The 20,000-nt window shown below is 42.9% G+C and overlaps 2 protein-coding genes across 6 annotated transcripts in view; both read right to left on the bottom strand.

Moving 5' to 3' along the window:
- Positions 1 to 3,032, bottom strand: part of nansa (N-acetylneuraminic acid synthase a) — a 6,911-nt gene extending 3,879 nt beyond the window's left edge. The window contains exons 1-4 of the mRNA XM_034301087.2: positions 2,780 to 3,032; positions 960 to 1,175; positions 441 to 540; positions 1 to 36 (exon numbers count right to left, since the gene is read on the bottom strand). The exon at positions 1 to 36 is cut by the window's left edge and continues 119 nt beyond it. Coding sequence (XP_034156978.1) covers positions 1 to 36; positions 441 to 540; positions 960 to 1,175; positions 2,780 to 2,911 — 484 coding nt within the window. The 5' untranslated portion in view covers positions 2,912 to 3,032. The remainder of the gene's footprint in view (positions 37 to 440; positions 541 to 959; positions 1,176 to 2,779) is intronic.
- Positions 3,033 to 6,784: 3,752 nt separating this feature from the next.
- gne (glucosamine (UDP-N-acetyl)-2-epimerase/N-acetylmannosamine kinase) overlaps positions 6,785 to 20,000 on the bottom strand; it is a 21,643-nt gene continuing 8,427 nt past the window's right edge. The window contains exons 1-12 of one of the 5 annotated variants that reach the window (XM_034301083.2): positions 19,225 to 20,000; positions 16,541 to 16,761; positions 15,236 to 15,690; positions 14,550 to 14,702; positions 14,143 to 14,355; positions 13,075 to 13,162; positions 12,773 to 12,986; positions 11,345 to 11,474; positions 10,704 to 10,925; positions 10,232 to 10,414; positions 9,955 to 10,071; positions 6,785 to 9,679 (exon numbers count right to left, since the gene is read on the bottom strand). The exon at positions 19,225 to 20,000 is cut by the window's right edge and continues 316 nt beyond it. In XM_034301083.2, coding sequence (XP_034156974.2) covers positions 9,444 to 9,679; positions 9,955 to 10,071; positions 10,232 to 10,414; positions 10,704 to 10,925; positions 11,345 to 11,474; positions 12,773 to 12,986; positions 13,075 to 13,162; positions 14,143 to 14,355; positions 14,550 to 14,702; positions 15,236 to 15,690; positions 16,541 to 16,761; positions 19,225 to 19,257 — 2,265 coding nt within the window. In that variant the 5' untranslated portion in view covers positions 19,258 to 20,000 and the 3' untranslated portion in view covers positions 6,785 to 9,443. Of the gene's footprint in view, positions 9,680 to 9,954; positions 10,072 to 10,231; positions 10,415 to 10,703; positions 10,926 to 11,344; positions 11,475 to 12,772; positions 12,987 to 13,074; positions 13,163 to 14,142; positions 14,356 to 14,549; positions 14,703 to 15,235; positions 15,691 to 16,540; positions 16,762 to 17,015; positions 17,164 to 17,870; positions 18,067 to 19,224 lie in introns of those variants that run through there. The other 4 variants (XM_053230952.1, XM_053230951.1, XM_034301085.2 and 1 more) reach the window with 4 other exon arrangements.

Genomic DNA, 20,000 nt, shown 5'->3' with positions numbered 1-20,000 from the left:
TACTCTGCATCCCGCTGGAGACCACCATCGGCCGACCTGGGGCACACACACACACACACACACACACACACACATGTACACGCACAAATTTATTATTAAAAATCAGGAGGCATATATATTATGAAAAAAAATATTATGTAATAAATATTATGCATAAGTATGATAATAAATATATTACGATAAATGTAATAAATATCTAATTAATCCTAAAGCTGACAGATTAATAGATTAATAATGTAGATTAATCTAGATTAATATTTTAAAATATTTAAAATATAACACTCAAAATATCTGACATTGACTTTCCATTTCCTTTATTTTCAGAGCCACGCTGATGAAACCCAATCGATATTTCATACAACAGTGGAATCGTTTAAAAAAGGCATTCGTTGTTTTAAACTTTTATCATTTAAAATTCGGGTGTAATAAAAGAGCCTCACCTTTCTGGGCGGTTTTCTCCAGGTACGGGAAGTTATTGGTGTCTCCGGAGCCGACTTTAAAGAAAGGCACGTTGAGTTCATGAAGAAATTCCACAGCCATCTGTAATAAAATCAGATAAGTTTATACAGCAGGTGTGTGCGCACCTGAGGGACAGCAGAGGTGTGTGTGCTGTGGAAAGGATGCGGATAAATCAGTAATGATGAACTCAGACTGTAACCACCAGGGGGCGCTAATCACTCAATCCTGCTCTTCATACAGAGTTCAGCACTGAGACAGATCAGACTACTGAATAAAATCCAGTTACATTATTAATTAGTGGCTTATATTTTTAATTTCAACTTATTTTTCTGCTGTTTCTTTCTCTGAAGTAAAAATTGTACAGTTTTAAAGCCTCAAATAAAAAAACAAAAAATATAAAGTAACTTCCTTCAGTGATGTACGTTTTCTAATAAAAGTCCAGGGAAGGTTTTGTTATTATCTTTTGTGTGTGTATGAGTGTGTGACCTCTGACCCCTGACCTCGTCCATGCCCGAGGCGGTGAAGTAGATGTCGACTTCCTGAGCGTAGCGCTGCAGCTCCCTGTACTGCTCGTGTGTGAACTCCAGGTGGCGCTTGTGTTCTCCGTACGTTTTGCCCCATGAGTGATTGGATGTGTAGGGTCTCTCCAGAGCGCGCTTATTAAACTTATACTCCAGCTCGCTCTTCTGGAACTTCGCACAATCCGCACCACAATCCTGCACAACGTTCACAGTGTGTTAACAAGTGTATAATAATACAGGAAACACATTCACACCATATTTACATTGTAACTACACTGTATTTACACCATCTTTACGCCATATTTACAGTATATTTACACCGTGTTTACACTGTATTAACACTGTATTTACACTGTATTTACACCATCTTTACGCCATATTTACACTGTATTTACACCATCTTTACGCCATATTTACACTGTATTTACACTGTATTTACAGTATATTTACACCGTGTTTACGCCATATTTACACTGTATTTACACCATCTTTACGCCATATTTACACTGTATTTACAGTATATTTACACCGTGTTTACGCCATATTTACACTGTATTTACACCATCTTTACGCCATATTTACATCATATTTACAGTATATTTACACCGTGTTTACACTGTATTTACACCATCTTTACAGTATATTTACATCATATTTACATCATATTTACACCGTATTTACACCGTATTTACACCATCTTTATGCCGTATTTATACCATATTTACACCGTGTTTACGGTATATTTACGCCATATTTACACTGTATGTGAGATTTATGCTATATTTGAACCATATTTACACAGTATTTACACCATATTTATATTCTTGCACTACCTAGTGTATGGAATCATAATGCCTAGACCCTATATAGTATGTAAATGTACTAATTAGGGTAAGATATAACGGACTCCTTCAAGTACAAAAACTCCAGTAGTCATAAGTGCTCGGCTGTACAGCGTGTACTACATGAAGCCAGCTGAGATTCACCTGGAACCCAGAGCAGGAAATAACCGTGTAGTGTTCTCCTGCACCCTATATAGTGCACAAGCACTAATGCTCCCTTCTCTCTGTGGTAATGAAGCTTACTAAGGGGAATAATGGACATTAGACAGCAGGGAGAGCTGCAGGATTAGAGTAGAGTATAGTTTATGTAGTGCACTACACAAGCACACTAGATAGTGCAGCTACCACCGTGAGCCAATCAGGATTCAGCTCCATCCACCCTACACAAGCACACTACCAAGGGTGTGAAATGAGTACTCCACCCTGTGTAGTGCTCTACATGTTCACATGAGACCTATTAGTAACCTTTTATAATATAATAATATGCCTTAATTATATTATTATTATTATTATTATAAATGATTCATTAGTTGATATGTCAGTTCCAGAAAAAAACTTGAATATGCTAATTAGAAACGCCCACCAAACCCACAAGCCCCGCCCACCCCATCTGATAATAGCGGTGTAAAAGGAAATTTGCATTGCCCTCATTTGCATATCGCATATCTGATTGGATAATTGACGCCAACTTCAACACTCTCGCCTGTCACGTGGTCAACGCTCACAGTTTTCAGACTTTATTCAGTCAATGTAAAAATGAATGCAATAATAAAAAGTGAATTTTAATATTAAAATATCGATGCGGTTTATTCATGAATCATCTTTCATGCAGAGAAAATGAAAGTAAATGAAACTAATGTGAGAGATTTCCAAGCCAAAGCTCCTACATACTGCACTGTTATAACATTTCTCTCCAGCTGGAAAATAAACCCTGACTCAGCACATGAAGGTTCTTACTTTGGCCATTTTGATCATTTTCTTGGCGATCTCAATGTCTCCCTGATGATTTTGTCCGATTTCCGCGATTATAAAACACGGATGATTTCCTCCGATCATGCGGCCGGGACACAGCTCAAACTTCAGAGGCATTTTCACACCGGAGTGAAGAAAATAAATCACACAAATGAAGACAAAACTCTAAACGAAGCTCACAAACCCGTGTGACAGAGTGAAAGAGACACACACACACACACACACACACACACACTCAGAGCGCCGGAACTTCCGGGTTTGTTCACGAAGCCACGCCCACTCACTGCGTTTTCATATTCAGAGTCCCTGGTGATTACCTGGTGCAGATGACGCAACAGATCATAGAGCTAATTTGCATATTTTAGTTGTTTTCTTTTTATATTTATCATAGTTTTATCAGATAAAAGGTTAAAGGTACATTTGGAGATATTAAAGAAAAGGTCATGACCTTAGAGGTGGTGTGTGAAATGAAAAATGATTGGCTCACAGGGAAACAGGTTTCTTTTTGAAAAAAGAAAAAAAATGTAATATGATAAATATAAGCGAGTTAACAAGTAAACAATAGGATTTTAGCAAACTGTTAATTATTCATCATGAATCATTACATCATCTGGGAGAATGTAAATATGGCGCTGATCCGATACGCAGAATCAGAATCAATATCAGTATCAGTATCAATATCGATATCAATATCAATATCAATATCAGCATCAATATCAGCATCAATATCGATATCAATATCAATATCAGCATCAATATCAGCATCAATATCGATATCAATATCAATATCAGCATCAATATCAGCATCAATATCGATATCAATGTCAGTATCAGTATCAGTATTGATATCGATATCAGTATCAGTATCAGTATTGATATCGATATCAGTATCAGTATCAGTATTGATATCGATATCAATATCAATATCAATATCAATATCAATATCAATATCAGCATCAATATCAGTATCAGTATCAGTATCAGTATCAATATTAATATCGATATCAATATCAATATCAGCATCAATATCGATATCAATATCAGTATCAGTATCAGTATCAATATTAATATCGATATCGATATCAATATCAATATCAGCATCAATATCGATATCAATGTCAGTATCAGTAATGATATCAATATCAGTATCAATATCAGTATCAGTATTGATATCGATATCAGTATCAGTATCAGTATCAGTAATAATATTAATATCAGTATCAATATCAGTATCAATATCAGTATCAGTAACAGTATCAGTATTGATATTGATATCAGTGTCAGTATGGATATCAGTATTGATATTAATATCAGTATCGATATCAGTATCAGTGTCAGTATCAGTATCAGTATTGATAATATCAGTATCAGTATCAGTATTGATATTCATATCAATATCAGTATCAATATCAATATCAATATCAATATCAGTATCAGTATCAGTATCAGTATTGATATCAGTATCAATATCAGTATGGATATCAGTATGGATATCAGTATCGATATTAATATCAGTATTGATATCAGTGTCAGTGTTAGTATTAATATCAGTATCGATATTAATATCAGTATGGATATCAGTATCGATATTAATATCAGTATGGATATCAGTATGGATATCAGTATCGATATTAATATCAGTATGGATATCAGTATCGATATTAATATCAGTATGGATATCAGTGTCAGTAATAAACGGTGGATATCGGATGCTGTAAGAAATGGTAAAGATTAGAGCTGCATTTGGAGATGGATGTGTGTTTGTGCCAGCTGGGTGTAATACGAGCAATAAAACTATAAGAGCTCAATTATTTTAGATCCTCATTCCTGAAACCAGAAAAACCAGACGGGTGTGACTGGTGCGAGACGAGACGCTGAAATCCGGATCCTCAGGTTCATGTTCATGTAACGCTGTGGTAGAGTCGTGAGAGCACGCGTTTAACGAGAAGATCTCGTTGTGTTAGAACAGGAGATAAAGAACAACAGAAACACAAAGGAACTCATTCTTTCCTTTGTTCACGTATTTATCTGCAGTGCAGGATATACAGGTGTGCAGGATATACAGGTGTGCAGGATATACAGGTGTGGCTTCACCTGTAGTACATCTGCTTTATCTATTGTAAGAAAAGAACAAAAGCAATAACTGGTACGAGGAAGAAGGAAAAGAGAAAAGAGACACGAAATAATAAAGCAGACAAGAAAAAAAACCCAAGAAGACAAGAAATGAGAAAACACAGTGAGAAGAGACGAGAAGAAAAAAGATCATGTTGTAGATTATTTAATCATCACGCTGGAACATCTAACGAGAAGCAGAACTCATGTGCAGAACGTGTGTCGCTCTTCTCGTTTATACGCCGTCAGACTTCTACGTGTGCTGACATCCCACTTTTATATCACGATCATTTCCTAACATTCAAACACAGTTCATAACATTACAGTGAGATTATCCAGAGTAAAGAGCTCTCCTGAAATATGACCAGATCTCGAGATCTCTCCAAACTGTTGATTATTTTCCAAAACTTCTGTTAATCTTATTTATTGACTTATTTACAGGACTGTGCAAAAGAAATGCTGTAGGGCAAAGACGCCTTCAAAAATAATGAAATAAAAAAAAAAATCCTATAAAGAGCAGTAAACAGTAATAAATGACACAAAGTCAATATTTAATGTGACGATCCTTCACTTTAAATAAATAAAGCAGTATCTGAGGTGCAGTGTGTGCAGTTTTATAAGGAAATGAGCTGGAAGTGTTACTGAGCATCTTGCAGAAGCAGCCACAGTTCTTCTGGAGACTTTGACTGTCGACTCGCTTCTTATTTCTGCAGCGAAACCCAGCAGCCTTCATTATGTTTTTATCTGAAAAGTGTCTCTTATGGAATCTGCTGCTTTCTTTACTGACATACAAACATTTTTCTGTTTTTGTACCGAATCAATAATGTAGAAGTCAGAAAATAAACATCTATAATGAAGTTTGTACTAAAAAAAAATAGGGTGCCAAGACTTTTGCACAGCACTATATATATATATTAATATGGTAAATTCGTTGACATGTTCGTGTCCTTGTTACAGGCGCAGCACAGTAACCGTGATGAATCATGACTCACGCTGCAGTGGAGATATTATCTTCTCACCCGTATGCCATTATATCTGATGGTAACGTCAGCGTAAGGCTGGGAGTGTTCTTCAAAATTCCTCGTTCTGGTATTTTACCTTCACCTCACAGTTTGGCTGAAACTCTAAGTGACCCAGTCTGGAGGTGTCCAGAATGCACCCTACCTAGGCAGCCTACTCCAGAATGGAAGCTGTGGACTATAAAAAAAAGTATTGTTAAGTGTTACACTGACGGCTTTCCTTTCAGAAAGGGTTCCAGTTGGTTCCAAGTACCGTGAGCTAATCAGAGTAGCTCTGAGGAACGCTACAGGACACACTGTATACACATGGACTAGAGAACTGTGGGATATCTAGTGCACTAGAGGGTTTAATAGTCATTATTTCATTCCCTATGTAGTGCGCTTTTATAGGAAACGGAGCTGAATCCAACATGGTTCACTATTCAACATGCTACTGGTTCATGCTCTACTTAGCGCACTTGTCTGAGGAACAGTGACGTGTAACCAAGTGCTTTATTGTAGCTTTAATAGTCAATAAAACCTTAGTGTCTTTATCTGGATTTGACGCAGAGCTGGAAACATCCTGAAGACGCCCCGTGATGACATCATCGACATCCTGTTTCTCTGTGTGAAAGTGTTTTTTTAAAGCGGGAGGGGTATTTATTTCACCTCACATTTTATTAAAAAATTAACTCTGGACTATTAGAAAAAGAGAGAGAAAGATTAAAGCCGGTGCTGGATGAGAAACAAATCACAAAAAAAATACTTTTGACTCTGCTTTGACTTTTGACAAACAGATCAATGCTGTGGTTAGAAGTTGTTTTTATCAGCTAAAGAATATTGCAAAGATGAAGTCATTCTTAACATTAAGAGACATGGAGTCTGTAATACATGCTTTTATTTCATCCAGATTAGATTATTGTAATGTATTATACTTGGGTGTTTCACAGTCTCTATTGTCACGTCTTCAACTTGTTCAAAACGCTGCTGCTAGATTGTTAACTGGAACAAGGAAGAGGGAACATATTTCACCAGTGTTGATCTCTCTCCACTGGCTCCCAGTTAAATATCGTATCCATTTTAAAACATTGTTGTTTGTTTATAAGGGTTTGCATGGACTGGCTCCTTCATATATCTCCGATCTCCGTCTGTTCCACTGTAACGCCTCCAGGGAACTTCGATCAACTAATAGTCTTCAGTTGACTGTTCCAAGGTCACGCTTGAAATCAAAAGGAGATCGTGCCTTTTCAGTGGCTGCTCCACAGCTCTGGAATAATTTGCCCCCCTATATAAGAACTGCACCAACATGTGCTGATTTTAAGTCTCTTCTTAAAACTTATTTATTTACTGTTGCATACGGTCATAAGTAAGTGCAGTGGCATAACTGTAGTGTACTATCTGTTGCTGTGTTCTATGTTTACTTTTGTATTTTTGGTATATGCTTGAATTTTGTACAGCACTTTGGCCAACAGCTGTTGTTTTTAAATGTGCTTTATAAATAAATATGACTGACTGACTGACAAAACAGCCACAATTACGGTCACAATCACGGTCCAGTATGCTAATTATTCACGAGTAAGCTGGTGACTAAAACCAATGTGGCTAGCTAAAGCAGCTAATTAGCAATAAACAGCTCAGACTTCAATATTAAAATCCTGATTTGTTTCCCCCAAATTTGCATATTTATGCATATTCATAGATCCTCCTCCTAATTTAATAACATTAATAACGTCTGTGACTGGTGGAAAACTGGTTAAAGTAACAGTATGATCAAATATTTAGCTTCTGATTGGATCAATCGGTTAAATGATCTGATGAGTGATGGGCGTTGCTGAGTAAACATGGGCGGGGCTTAACTTAAATCTGATCAGCCAATCAACAGCTTAGACAGTTTTTATACTTCTTGTACTTAGCAGATATTAGCATAAAATACTGAACATAATTTTATAACTGGCAACGTTAGCTAAACATCGCTAATAACCTAGCTAGAAATATGATAAATTGTGTTGATGTGTTGATTACTTCCCTTAAAGTAATAAAATAAAATAAAATAAAATAACGGAATATTAAATACAGCTAAGTGACTTCAATCAAGGGAAAGTGAACAAGCGAGTGTTAGAAACAGAACTGGATCACAGCCTCAGGATTCCGACAGACGAGATGATTCCAACGTCGGCTTCCTTCATCGTACAGCTGTTCGTCATAGTGTTTATCGGTCACGTCACGCGAAATAAATGCCATTCAGAACAGAGAAATATAAAAATATGAAAGAGAGAGAGAGAATTCTCCAGCACCTACACTTATTATAAAATCTTTAAAGCGAGCCACTCTGCGTGAAGCATTCCTTCAACAAATCAGCATAAAGAACACAGTTCAGAATGTTTGATCACAAATAATTACAAAATAAATATCTAGCAAATGAAAAATAAAAACATCAGGATTAAAAAAAAGAAGCAATAGAGGTTAAAATAAAGAAATAAAATAAAGGGTCTAGGCTCTGTTTGATCCTGTACAAGGTTTCTGATTGGCCTTTTGTCTCAGTATGTGCCGTCTGATTGGCTCCAGTGTTACATGGGATTAGCCAAGAGCCTTCATCATTTTTGCACCGAGTCTACAAGACTCACAGCCAATCAGAAGAGACACTCCGAAGCTCACGGCCAATCAGAAGAGACACTCCGAAGCTCACGGCCAATCAGAAGAGACACTCCGAAGCTCACGGCCAATCAGAAGAGACACACTGAAGTGCACAACAAATCAGAAGAGACACTCTGAAGCTCACGGCCAATCAGAAGAGACACTCCAAGGTTCACAGTGTTGGACTGGCTACAAGCCTCTGAGCGTCTCGTCTGATTGGCTCCGAGTCCCTGAGCATCTCATCTGATTGGATCCGAGTCTCAGAATGTCTCATCTGATTGGCTCCGAGTCTCAGAATGTCTCATCTGATTGGATCCGAGTCTCAGAGCCTCTCATCTGATTGGCTCCGAGTCTCAGAGCCTCTCATCTGATTGGCTCTGAGTCTCAGAGCCTCTCATCTGATTGGCTCTGAGTCTCAGAGCCTCTCATCTGATTGGCTCCGAGTCTCAGAGCCTCTCATCTGATTGGCTCTGAGTCTCGGAGCGTCTCGTCTGATTGGATCCGAGTCTCAGAGCCTCTCATCTGATTGGCTCCGAGTCTCAGAGCCTCTCATCTGATTGGCTCTGAGTCTCAGAGCCTCTCATCTGATTGGCTCTGAGTCTCAGAGCCTCTCATCTGATTGGCTCCGAGTCTCAGAGCCTCTCATCTGATTGGCTCTGAGTCTCAGAGCGTCTCGTCTGATTGGATCCGAGTCTCAGAGCCTCTCGTCTGATTGGCTCTGAGTCCCTGAGCGTCTCGTCTGATTGGCTCCGAGTCCCTGAGCGTCTCGTCTGATTGGCTCCGAGTCTCAGAGTGGCTATTCCAGTTGCGTCTGAACGGTTTGATCCCAAACACACTCGAGTTTCAGGAAATACTGAAAGACACAGAAAGAGTCTGATTGGCCCTCGGTGTCAGTACGTGGCGTCTCAGTACGTGCGGCGCGTGGTGTAGTCCAGGACCATGCTGGCGGCGCCCAGGAGGGCGGGGCTGTCGAGTTCAGAGGTCATGACCTTCACCTCCCTGGCGGAGGAGAGGGCGCGCTGGCTGATGAAGTCTGTGACGGGACTCTTGTAGTGCTGACTGAGAACACCGGACAGAACCACCAGAGACGGGTTTACTGTGTGGAGGATGTTCACGACCGCAACACCGAGAGCCGTACCCGCTGAGAGAGAGAGAGAGAGAGAGAGAGAGAGAGAGAGAGAGACGTTTTTAACAGATCACAAAAGTTTAACAGTTTCATGAGAAAATAGAAAGAAAGAAAGAAAGAAAGAAATACAATGAATCAAGAGGAGAGGGAGAAGAGGACTGCGAGAGACACGCGGGTAGAAGAAGTACAGAAAAGCGAGACACAGTGATAAAAATAGGGCACTAAAGAAGAAGAAACAGAAGAGAGAGAGTGTGTGTGTGTGTGTGTGTGTGTGTGTGTGTGTGTCTCACCCGTCCGGAGCACTCCCTCTGCTTTACTGTTTCCGAGGCGAGCAGCTTGGACGAGGTGTGATGCGTTCACTTGCTCCTTGTTGTTCAGGCTCATTCCCTCCACCACCAGCAGATCCTCTGTAATTAACACATCATTACAATCCTCGCTCCTGATTGGCTGACAGACGCCTGTTATTTTCTACCCAGCTGCTGACGTGTGCAACCATGACGGAGTGTAACCATGACAACCGGCATAAACAACTCAGGTTTTGTGTGTGTGTGTGTGTGTGTATCTTACCATCGTGCAGTCTCTTAGCCTCTCGCTGCAGCGCTAACCCTGAGGCGTAGGCCTCGACGCAGCCGCGACTCCCACACGAACACTCCGGCCCGTCCAGAGACACCATGATGTGTCCGAGCTCAGCGGCGCAGAACGTACTGCCGTGGATCAGCTCGCCGTGCTGGATGATCCCGCCTCCGATTCCTGTGCAGACATCACACACACACACACACACACACACACACACACACACACACACACACACACACGTTATCCCTCTCTCTCTCTCTCTCACACACACACACACATACTCGTTATCCCTCTCTCTCTCACACACACACACACACACACACATACTCGTTATCCCTCTCTCTCTCTCTCTCACACACACACACACACACACACACACACACACACATACTCGTTATCCCTCTCTCTCTCACACACACACTCAGGTCATCTCAGCGAGGGAGTGTACCGTCTGAGTCCTCACCCGTCCCTGTGATGATGGTGACGAAGTTTTCCACGCCCTTCCCGTGGCCGAACTTCCTCTCAGCGAGCGCGGCGCAGTTCCCATCGTTATCCACCCACACCGGCAGGTGGAGCGATTGAGACACTGGAGAGCGCAGGTTAATGTGGCTCCACTCGTTTATCAGCTTAGTGGAGTCCAAAACCACGCCATTCTGTGGGTTCACCCTGCCCCCAGTACTCACCCCTACAGCACAGAGAGAGAGAGAGAGAGAGAGAATAAATAATGAACCACAAGCTTAAATGTTCCAAATGAATGAACACTGAGCTGGATGGATGGAAGGATGGACAGATGGATGGACAGATGGATGGATGGACTGACAGTGAGGTGGATGGTTTAATAGACAGTAAGGTGGGTGGATGGATGAATAGATGGATGGATGGACTGACAATGAGACGGATGAATAGATGGATGGATAGATAGATGGACAGTGAGATAGACAAACAGACGGATGGATGGACAGTGAGACAGATAACTAGATGGATGGATGGACAGTGGGATGGATAAATAGATGGATGGGTGGACTGACAGTGAGGTGGATGAATAGATGGATGGCCGGATAGACGGATGGATGGACAGATGGAGGGATGAATAGACGGTCGTACCCACTCCCAGGATTCTGCAGTTGAGGGGGATGGCGTCGGCCATGGCCTGTTTGCACATGCTCAGTATGAGCTCCATCCTCTCCTCGTAGGTCTTAGGGTTGGGCTGAGTGTACTTCCTCATGATCTTCCCCTGTAACACACACACACACACACACACACACACACACATACATACACACATACATACACACATACACACACATTTATAGAACGTAATTTGACAGAAGGGTCACCTGAATGGACTTAAACCCTGCAAATTCACACACCTTGAAAGTGCGAGCCAATAGAAAACCAGAGGGCGGGGCTTATAAAAAAGGAGGAGGATAAATGTGTATAAATGTTTCACATGATTTAAGAAGTGCACCCAGCCTCAATAAATATAATAACATACAGCTCATTCTCTGAAATGCGACCAATCAGTAACATTCACTACGCAAAGCTCCACAGAAAAGTGCCACACCCTTAAACAGGTGCTAAAAAGGTTCCTGGAACCACAGCCAAGAAAATAAAACAGCCCTACGTGGTAAACTGCCTAAAGTGCCAGAGATCCTGGAAATGCTACAAAGTTCCTGAACAAGATTATGAATTCCTGAAAAGCTTCCTAAACATTTTCCTGAATCCCTGAACTATAAACCGAGTGCCCAAATATTTCCCAGGTTTCCAAGTTTTCTTAGCCCCTGAAAAAAGTTCCAGATTTCCTGAATCCCTGAACAAGTTACTGTGTGTATGAAAATTGTCAGAAAATTTCAGAGGTTCCTGAAAAAGTTCCTCAGCACCTGAAAAAAGTCCAGAGTTCCTGAATGCTTGAGCAACTTCCTCAGTGCTGGGAAAAGTTCCCAGATTCCTGAAAAATGTCCTGAGTGCCTAAAAAAGTTCCTGAGGTTCCTGAAATAGTTCTTTTGGCCCTGACAAAAGATTCCAGAGTTCCTTATCACCACTGAAAAGTGTTCCTATGTCCACGAAGTTGTTCTCGGGTTTCATAAAAAAAAAAAAAAAAAAAAATCCTGATAAAGTTCAAGCGTGCCTGAAAAGGTTCCCAACTGCTCGGAAAAAAGTCCAGAAAGTTCCTGATGAAGTTCTAATTCCTTTCTGCAGCAGAAACACGTCTTATTGATGTCTTTTTTTTTTCTTTTTGGACGTTTGTCCTAAACAGAACACACTTGGTTTGTAAAAGTCTCTAAGAACTTTGGTTTAAATGTAAATGCGTATACACTGGAGATAATATATAACATTTCTGTCCAACATTTAGGAGACATCGTGGTGTAAAGATTTGGTTTTATTACACACCTGAAGCCCCAAACGAGCGATATCTCCGGTGGGTAATGTTTAACAGATCAGGGTAAAGTCAAACCTCTCTCCTCTAGCTGTGTGTGTGTGTGTGTGTGTGTGTGTGTGTGTGTGTGTGTGTGTGTGTGTGTGTGTGTGTACCGCCATGGTGATGATGCCCACGCGCAGGTTGGTGCCCCCGAGGTCGATGCCCAGCGCGCTCTGCGTCTCCAGGATGTGGTCGATGTCCTGGGACACGTTGTCCTCGGGCACCGGCGGGAAACTGAACGTCTTCTGCACCGGCTCCGACAGATCGATGGACTGCAGGAACTTCAGGATCCGCGGCACGGCGTTTCCGTCTCCGTAGATCTTGGAGCTGCAAGGACACAGACAGAGTGAGGGGCTCTTACACACGACAGAAACTCAGACGTTAGCGTGAGGCTCCTCGGTTCTGAGCTACGTACCAGGGGTATCTCTTCCCGAACTGCAGCTCCAGGGCGTGGTAGATCTTATTCTGCGTATCAGCGTCACGCACGTGGAGAACGTTCTCACCTGGACACACGACACACACAGACGTCAGCTGGAATCCCACAGTCCCACAATCCCACACACACTTCACTCAGACTGAGGTTCCGTCCCAAACAGCTTTATGTGTAGGTACTATTTCTATTAGAACACTAACCGTGTGCCCTTATAGCCCAGATGTACACTACTTAGAGTAACTACTTCAACAATTTTAAGACTGTCCCAAATTAATAGTTCAGGTCATGCCCTAGCTAGATTTTCGTGAGAGCCTAAGATACATTTGGCAGTGAGATACACTACATACGGCACCTAATGCACTATTTAACTCCATTTAGAACTCTGTCTCACATTCTGAAATTAATGTTTGGTTAGTGTAATAGCTCATTTAAAGAACGGCTCCAGATTTCCCAAACAAGTTCCTGAATCCCTGAAAAAATGTAAAGAGCTCCAAAACAAGTTCCGGAGTTCCTGAAATAGTTCCTGACCAAGTTCCTGAGTGACTTCCTGGGCTCCATAAACAGTTCCTGATGAAAGTCTTCCAGGGTGTCTTCAGGGCAGTGTTTAAAGAATGACGTTCCACTAAGCATATTAACTAGACCTCAGATTTTAGTGTTTGGAACACAGCCTCTGGTAACGTGCACCCTATCTAGTGCACTAGGTTTTTCACAGCTAGCTAGAGAAAGAGAGAGAGAGACAGACAGAAAAAGAGAGAGGGAGAGAGGGAGAGAGAGGGAGGGAGAGAGGGAGAGATTACATTAACTAGACATGGTGTTATTGTTTGGAACGGAGCCTCTGGATCTCATTAGGTGCCCTATCTAGTGCACTAGGTTTTCCACAGTTCCCTACACTTCAGCTACATGAAGCACTATTTAGTGCACAAGTTACTGACGCCATATTAGTGTGAGTTTTTGGGTGCAGACTATTTCGATTATCAGCCATTTTTTAGGCTAATTAATGCCCCTCAGTCCACTCCCCGTAGTGCCCTCAGTAGGGTTAGTGTCAGTCACCTGTTTCTCGGCCGGTTTGGCGCGTGCCCAGGTTGACGACGGGCGTCCCGAAGGCTCCGGCCTCGCGCACGCCGCAGCTGCTGTTCCCCACCATGCAGCCTGCGTGAGCCACCAGCTGGATAAACTGATTAAAGGGAACGTGTTTAACGGCGCGGAAGTTCGGGTGCTGCTCGATTCCCTTCTTCCTCATCACACGCACCATCTCCTTACTGCCTACACACACACACACACACACACACACACACAGAGTAAGACAAATATCCTGTTTGCACTGACATGGGTGAAGGGAAAGGCCTACATTTACAACCAGTTACATCATCACACACAGACGTGTCCTAATGCACAGTGTAAAGATGATTGTGTGTGTGTGTGTGTGTGTGTGTGTGTGTGTGTGTGTGTACACTCACCAGCGTCGATGTTGGGGAACAGGATGAGTGTTTTCTTGTTGAAGGTGATAAGAGCGTCCAGCATGAGATCGTAGATCTTTATGGAGTTCTGGATGTCTGTCGTTACAGGATGCTGCAGAGCCACGATGTAGTCAGACTCCTTCACACTGTCACCTACACACACACACACACACACACGAGGGTTCAGTCAGCATTCTGACTGGCTGAAGACAGTAACACATACAAACATGTCATAATAAAAGTTAATAATAAAAGTTAATATCAGGTGTATAAGTCAATAAGAGAAAAGTGTGTAAAATTTACAAGCTACCGTAACTGCTGGAGAATCAAACCTACTGTAAACACACTAACACACAAGTTACCGTAACTCCTAGAGTAGCACATCTACAATCAAATCTACCAGGATGAGCAAACTGCTATAAAAACCTTTAACCTTACAATAATAAAAGGGCAAAGTACCATAAATACTGTAGTAACAAACCTACCGTAAAAACTCTAATAAATACACAGTTACATTGGAAACTATGGCAAATATGCAAACTACCATCAAACTACTAAAAAACAGGTAAAAACTCAACATTTTTTTAAAACTGCTGTGTTTAATACTCTGATAATTACGGTAAGTCGTGTTAGTAATTGCTGAAATAAACCCGATGTGATTGATGTGAATATTTCTTCTCACGAACCGAGCCAGGCTTTAATGATGTCATCGTAGTCGTCACGGTGCCGCGCGTTGAGCAGGCGGTCATATGACGGGCAGCCGGCCAATAGGATGCGGTTGTGGTCCTCGCACATGGCGAGCAGGTGCGTCTGGGCGGCGCGCGTGCACACGGCGTGGTAGTGCGCCAGTTTGGTGATGGCGTGGCGGATAGAGTCGTCGATGGTGCCGCTCACTTCTCCGCCCTCCACGTGCAGGATACGGACGTTCATCAGCGCCGCCGCTGTGGCCACGGCGAGAGCGTCGAAGCGGTCGCCGTGGACGATCAGCACGTGAGGCGCCAGGCGGTGAAGGACGTCAGGGAGCTTGACGAGAGCCAGGCCGAGAGACTCCACCATGGCCGCTTCATCCTCACCACGAACAATAGTGTGGAGGCTCGAGCTGATGTTGAACTCGTCCTGCTCAATCATACGGTACGTATTACTGAGAGAGAGAGAGAGAGAGAGAGAGAGAGAGGGAGAGAGAAAAGGAAAGAGAGGGAGAGAGAGACGGGGGAAAGAGAGAGAGAGAGAGAGAGAGAGAGAGAGGGAGAGAGAAAAGGAAAGAGAGGGAGAGAGAGACGGGGGAAAGAGAGAGAGAGAGAGAGAGAGAGAGAGAGAGGGAGAAAAGGAGAGAGACAGGAAGAGTGAAGGGGAGAGAAAGAGAGAAGGAGAGGAAGAGAGACAGGTGGAAAGAGAGAGAGAGAGGGAGAGAGAGAAAGAGAGAGGGAGAAAAGGAAAGAGAGGGAGAGAGAGACGGGGGAAAGAGAGAGAGAGAGAGAGAGAGAGAGAGAGAGGGAGAAAAGGAGAGAGACAGGAAGAGTGAGGGGGAGAGAAAGAGAGAAGGAGAGGGAGAGAGACAGGTGGAAAGAGAGAGAGAGAGAGACAGGGGAAAGAGAGAGAGAGAGAGGGAGAAAAGGAGAGAGAGAGAGAGAGAGAGAGAGGGAGAAAAGGAGAGAGAGGGAGAGAAGAAGAGGGAGAGAGAGACAGGGGGAAAGAGAGAGAGAGAGGGAGGGAGAGAGAGAAAGAGAGAGGGAGAAAAGGAAAGAGAGAGGAAGAATGAGGGGGAGAGAGAGAGAAGGAGAGGGAAAGAGAGAGAGAGACGTCATTTTAATGATGAACATTTCCCCTGTACCCTAATTCTGATACAGAGTACCCATAATGCATTGCGTTACAGAGTAGTTTGAAATGGTGTCCTCTTCCCTACACACCGTGCAGTGCATTATGGGTATTATGAGTATTCTGCGCCTCCCACTGAACAGTGTGTGTGTGTGTGTGTGTGTGTGTGTGTGTACCCGTAATCGTCGATGAGGTGTGAGCCCAGGACGACGACCTCGAGCTCGAACAGGTCAGGCTGCTCTTTGAGGCCGAACATGATGGGGGCGAGTTTGGAGTAATCTGCTCGGTTACAGGTGGCCACACACACCTTCAGCCTCTGCCTGGGTCCCTCGTTCCCTCTGCTCTCCTCACGATCCATCTTCTCCTCCGCCCGCTGCATCTGCAGGTAGTACAGCTCCTGAGGACCACCACACACACACACACACACAGCACCCCTTAGCATTAGTGTCTTGTCTATGGGTGTGCAAAACGAGATCATGCTAAAGAGCATAAAGCAGAGAGAGAGAAAGAGAAAGAGAGAGAGAGAAAGAGAAAGAGAGAGAAAGAGAAAGAGAGAGAGAGAGAGAGAATCAGTGGTAAATTACGGTAAGAAAATAATTATTATCTTAAGTTAATTATATTAACAGTAGCTTTAAACATCATTACTTTTACCTCACAGTAAATAAATCACGCTAATCGCTCAGGAGACATCAGGAAACACGTCTGATCTCTATGTGTGTGTGTGTGTGTGTGTGTGTGATGTACAAAGTCTCACATGACAACCTTTGTTTGGTCAAACACTTAATCATCAACTGGTGTTTGGTCACGGCCGCAAAAATCAACACACACACACACACACACACACACACACACACACACACACTTGCATCATCGTGGTTGTGAAACGTAAAAGTAATACTGCAAACACACAAAGATCGTAATCTTATATAGAGCTAATATTATTATTAATGCAAAAGTTTGTACACCCTCAGGACAGATATTACGTTTAAGTGTGCTGTGATCTTTACAACAGCTTCTCTACACCTGCTGCTCTTTTACAGATGTTAGTATAATTAGCCTCACACTAATCATGCTAATAATTCACACACTTATTAGCGTTAGCTTCTGTAAACATTCTGTGTGTGGAACTAGAACTAGAAAACTTATTATGGACAAAAAAATATATATATATAGAAAAACACAAAAACTAGAAAGCAAAGACTGAGAAATAGGGAGCATGGACACAAAGCTGGGGAACGCGGAAGAATACGGAAGAAGAAGAAGAATCAGGGAATATGGAATGAGGAGAGAGAACTAGGAACCAGAAGACATGGTTCCCATGTTCAGGGAACCAAGAACAAGGGAACAACAAATGTAGAACTAGAACTAGACATCAGGAAGTAATGTGAAACCAGGAACAACCATGATAAGCGATCTAGAACATGAATGCAACATCAGGTTAGAAATCAAACATTAAGAATTAAGAAGGATGGAAGTGAAAGTGATGAACTGGGGAACCGTGAGAACCTGAGAACATGAGCTGCAGAACCTGAAACACTGGACAAATGAAGAAGCAGGAAGCCTGAACCTTCAGAAGCCCTGGGGGTGTAGATTTTTGACTACAGGTCCTCTTCACGTCTGATGTGTCTGACTCCAGAAGAACCCATCAGACCTGTTTTTAACCTTCTGCTGAACTGCGGAGCAACTCATGTTTACATACCGATGAGGCAGAACCGGATCGCAGGCTTCCACACACACCATGACCACGCCCCCTGCTGCCTGCCACGCCCCCCTGCTGCCTGCCACGCCCCCTCTGCATCTATCTCCCTGTCTCTGGAGCACACCATTCCTCCATCCTTGCATCCACCACTCGGAAAGTTGAAGTAACCATTTTGGAAGACAGGATGAGGATCAGATACTTCATCCGTCTATTAAAAATCGGAACAAACCATTCTTCAGTGGGAGGGGACAGAATACTCCATCCATCATTTTGAACAAATGGGGGTTTTGATACTCCATCCATCCATCCATCCACCAGAAGGTGGACCCAGGGGAAGGACTAGATACTCTATCCATCCATCAGAAGTTGGAATAAACCATTGTTCAGCTGGGGGAGGGGGGAAGGGGAAGACTGGATACTCTATCCAAAAATGGATCTGAACATGGAACAAACCATTTCTGAACAGATGTTTTGCTCCAAACTTCCCAACATCCACCTGAAGGTTGAACGCACCATTTCTGATCAGAGGGGGATGAATCACACGCATCACTCCACCATCTACTGATGAGGAAACCCTAACATCCTCAAACAGGCCACCGTGACCGTCACGTGACCTCACATCGTAGCGTTCACTACGTAGTGTAGCAGCATCCGGTTCAGGACGCGGACACAGGAAGTAGCCAGACGTCATCACAGGAGGAACAGCTAGCTAGCATGTGCCATCTCGCTAAACAGGATGTACCACTATTCTGTACACACAGCCTGCTACAGTGTGTAGTGTAGAGGCACGCAGTCAGCTGTCACTGATGGCTGCTAATCGCACATCTAGCCTATCAGTCACCATGACAACCAGGCTCATTTCCGGCACAGAACACAATACTGCCATTCTCACACATTCACACTGTTAGCATCTATCGGCTAACAGCATCCACACCGCGTCACGAGAGTCGGAAAGCCAGCGCGCGCAGCATCACGAGACAGAGAGAGAGAGAGACGGAGAGATAAAGAGAGATAGAGATAGAGGAAGAGAGAGGGAGATAGAGATAGAGGGAGAGAGAGGGAGAGAGATAGAGGGAGATAGAGATAGAGAGAGAGAGAGAGAGAGAGAGAGTCAGAGATAAAGAGAGATTACATGATAAAGCGAAACTGCAGCTCACTCACATGCGGGTTTCTGCCTCCACGTCCGTTTAGCATTTTTCTCTCTTTTCCTTCTTTTCCTTCAGTCAAACCGCTCCCCTCTCTCTCTCTCTCTTTCTTTTCTCTCTCTCTATCTCTCTCTCTCTCTGTACTGCCATTAATGAGAGGGGAAGGGAAAGGACACGCGCGCGCACACAAAAACGCCAGCTGGCCTAAGGGGCGGGACCAAGAACACCATCCGCGCTCTCATTCGCTGTGTAGGAGAGAGCTCATTTACATAGGCCCGCCCCCACATCGCCACGACACTGAAGGAGCTCAAGCCGAGGAGGCAACGCGCGCGCGCGCACACACACAGAGACCGGAAGTGACCTAGCGTTAAAGACTGAAGTGATTTCCAAAGCGCCATTTTAGACGCTAAAAAACACTTAATATACTTAAAAGTGTTCTCTCTATCTCTATCTCTCACACTCACACATAAGCATATAAATATATAAATATTAATGAATTAACCCACTTATCAATCCCACATGACACACATCAGGGTGTTTATTTAGAATATTAGCACATTAGCTGAAAAAAACTCAGATTTCTTGCCTGAGACCAGTCTGACCAGTCTGAGCAGATTTCATGCATTTTTTACTCAGGACATTTTGGGTATACTGCACTGCACTAATATCACCACCAACATGGGTTTAGAAGAAGAAGAAGAAGAAGACTTTATTCGTCACACATACATTACAGCAAAGTGAAATTCTTTTCTTCACATATCCCAGCTTGTTAGGAAGCTGGGGTCAGAGGTC

Source organism: Pangasianodon hypophthalmus, chromosome 28, assembly GCF_027358585.1.
Source record: "Pangasianodon hypophthalmus isolate fPanHyp1 chromosome 28, fPanHyp1.pri, whole genome shotgun sequence".
NCBI classification, from domain to species: Eukaryota; Metazoa; Chordata; class Actinopteri; order Siluriformes; family Pangasiidae; genus Pangasianodon; species Pangasianodon hypophthalmus.
Note: the sequence above shows the minus strand (reverse complement) of the source record. Positions and strands in the feature narration are given on the sequence as shown.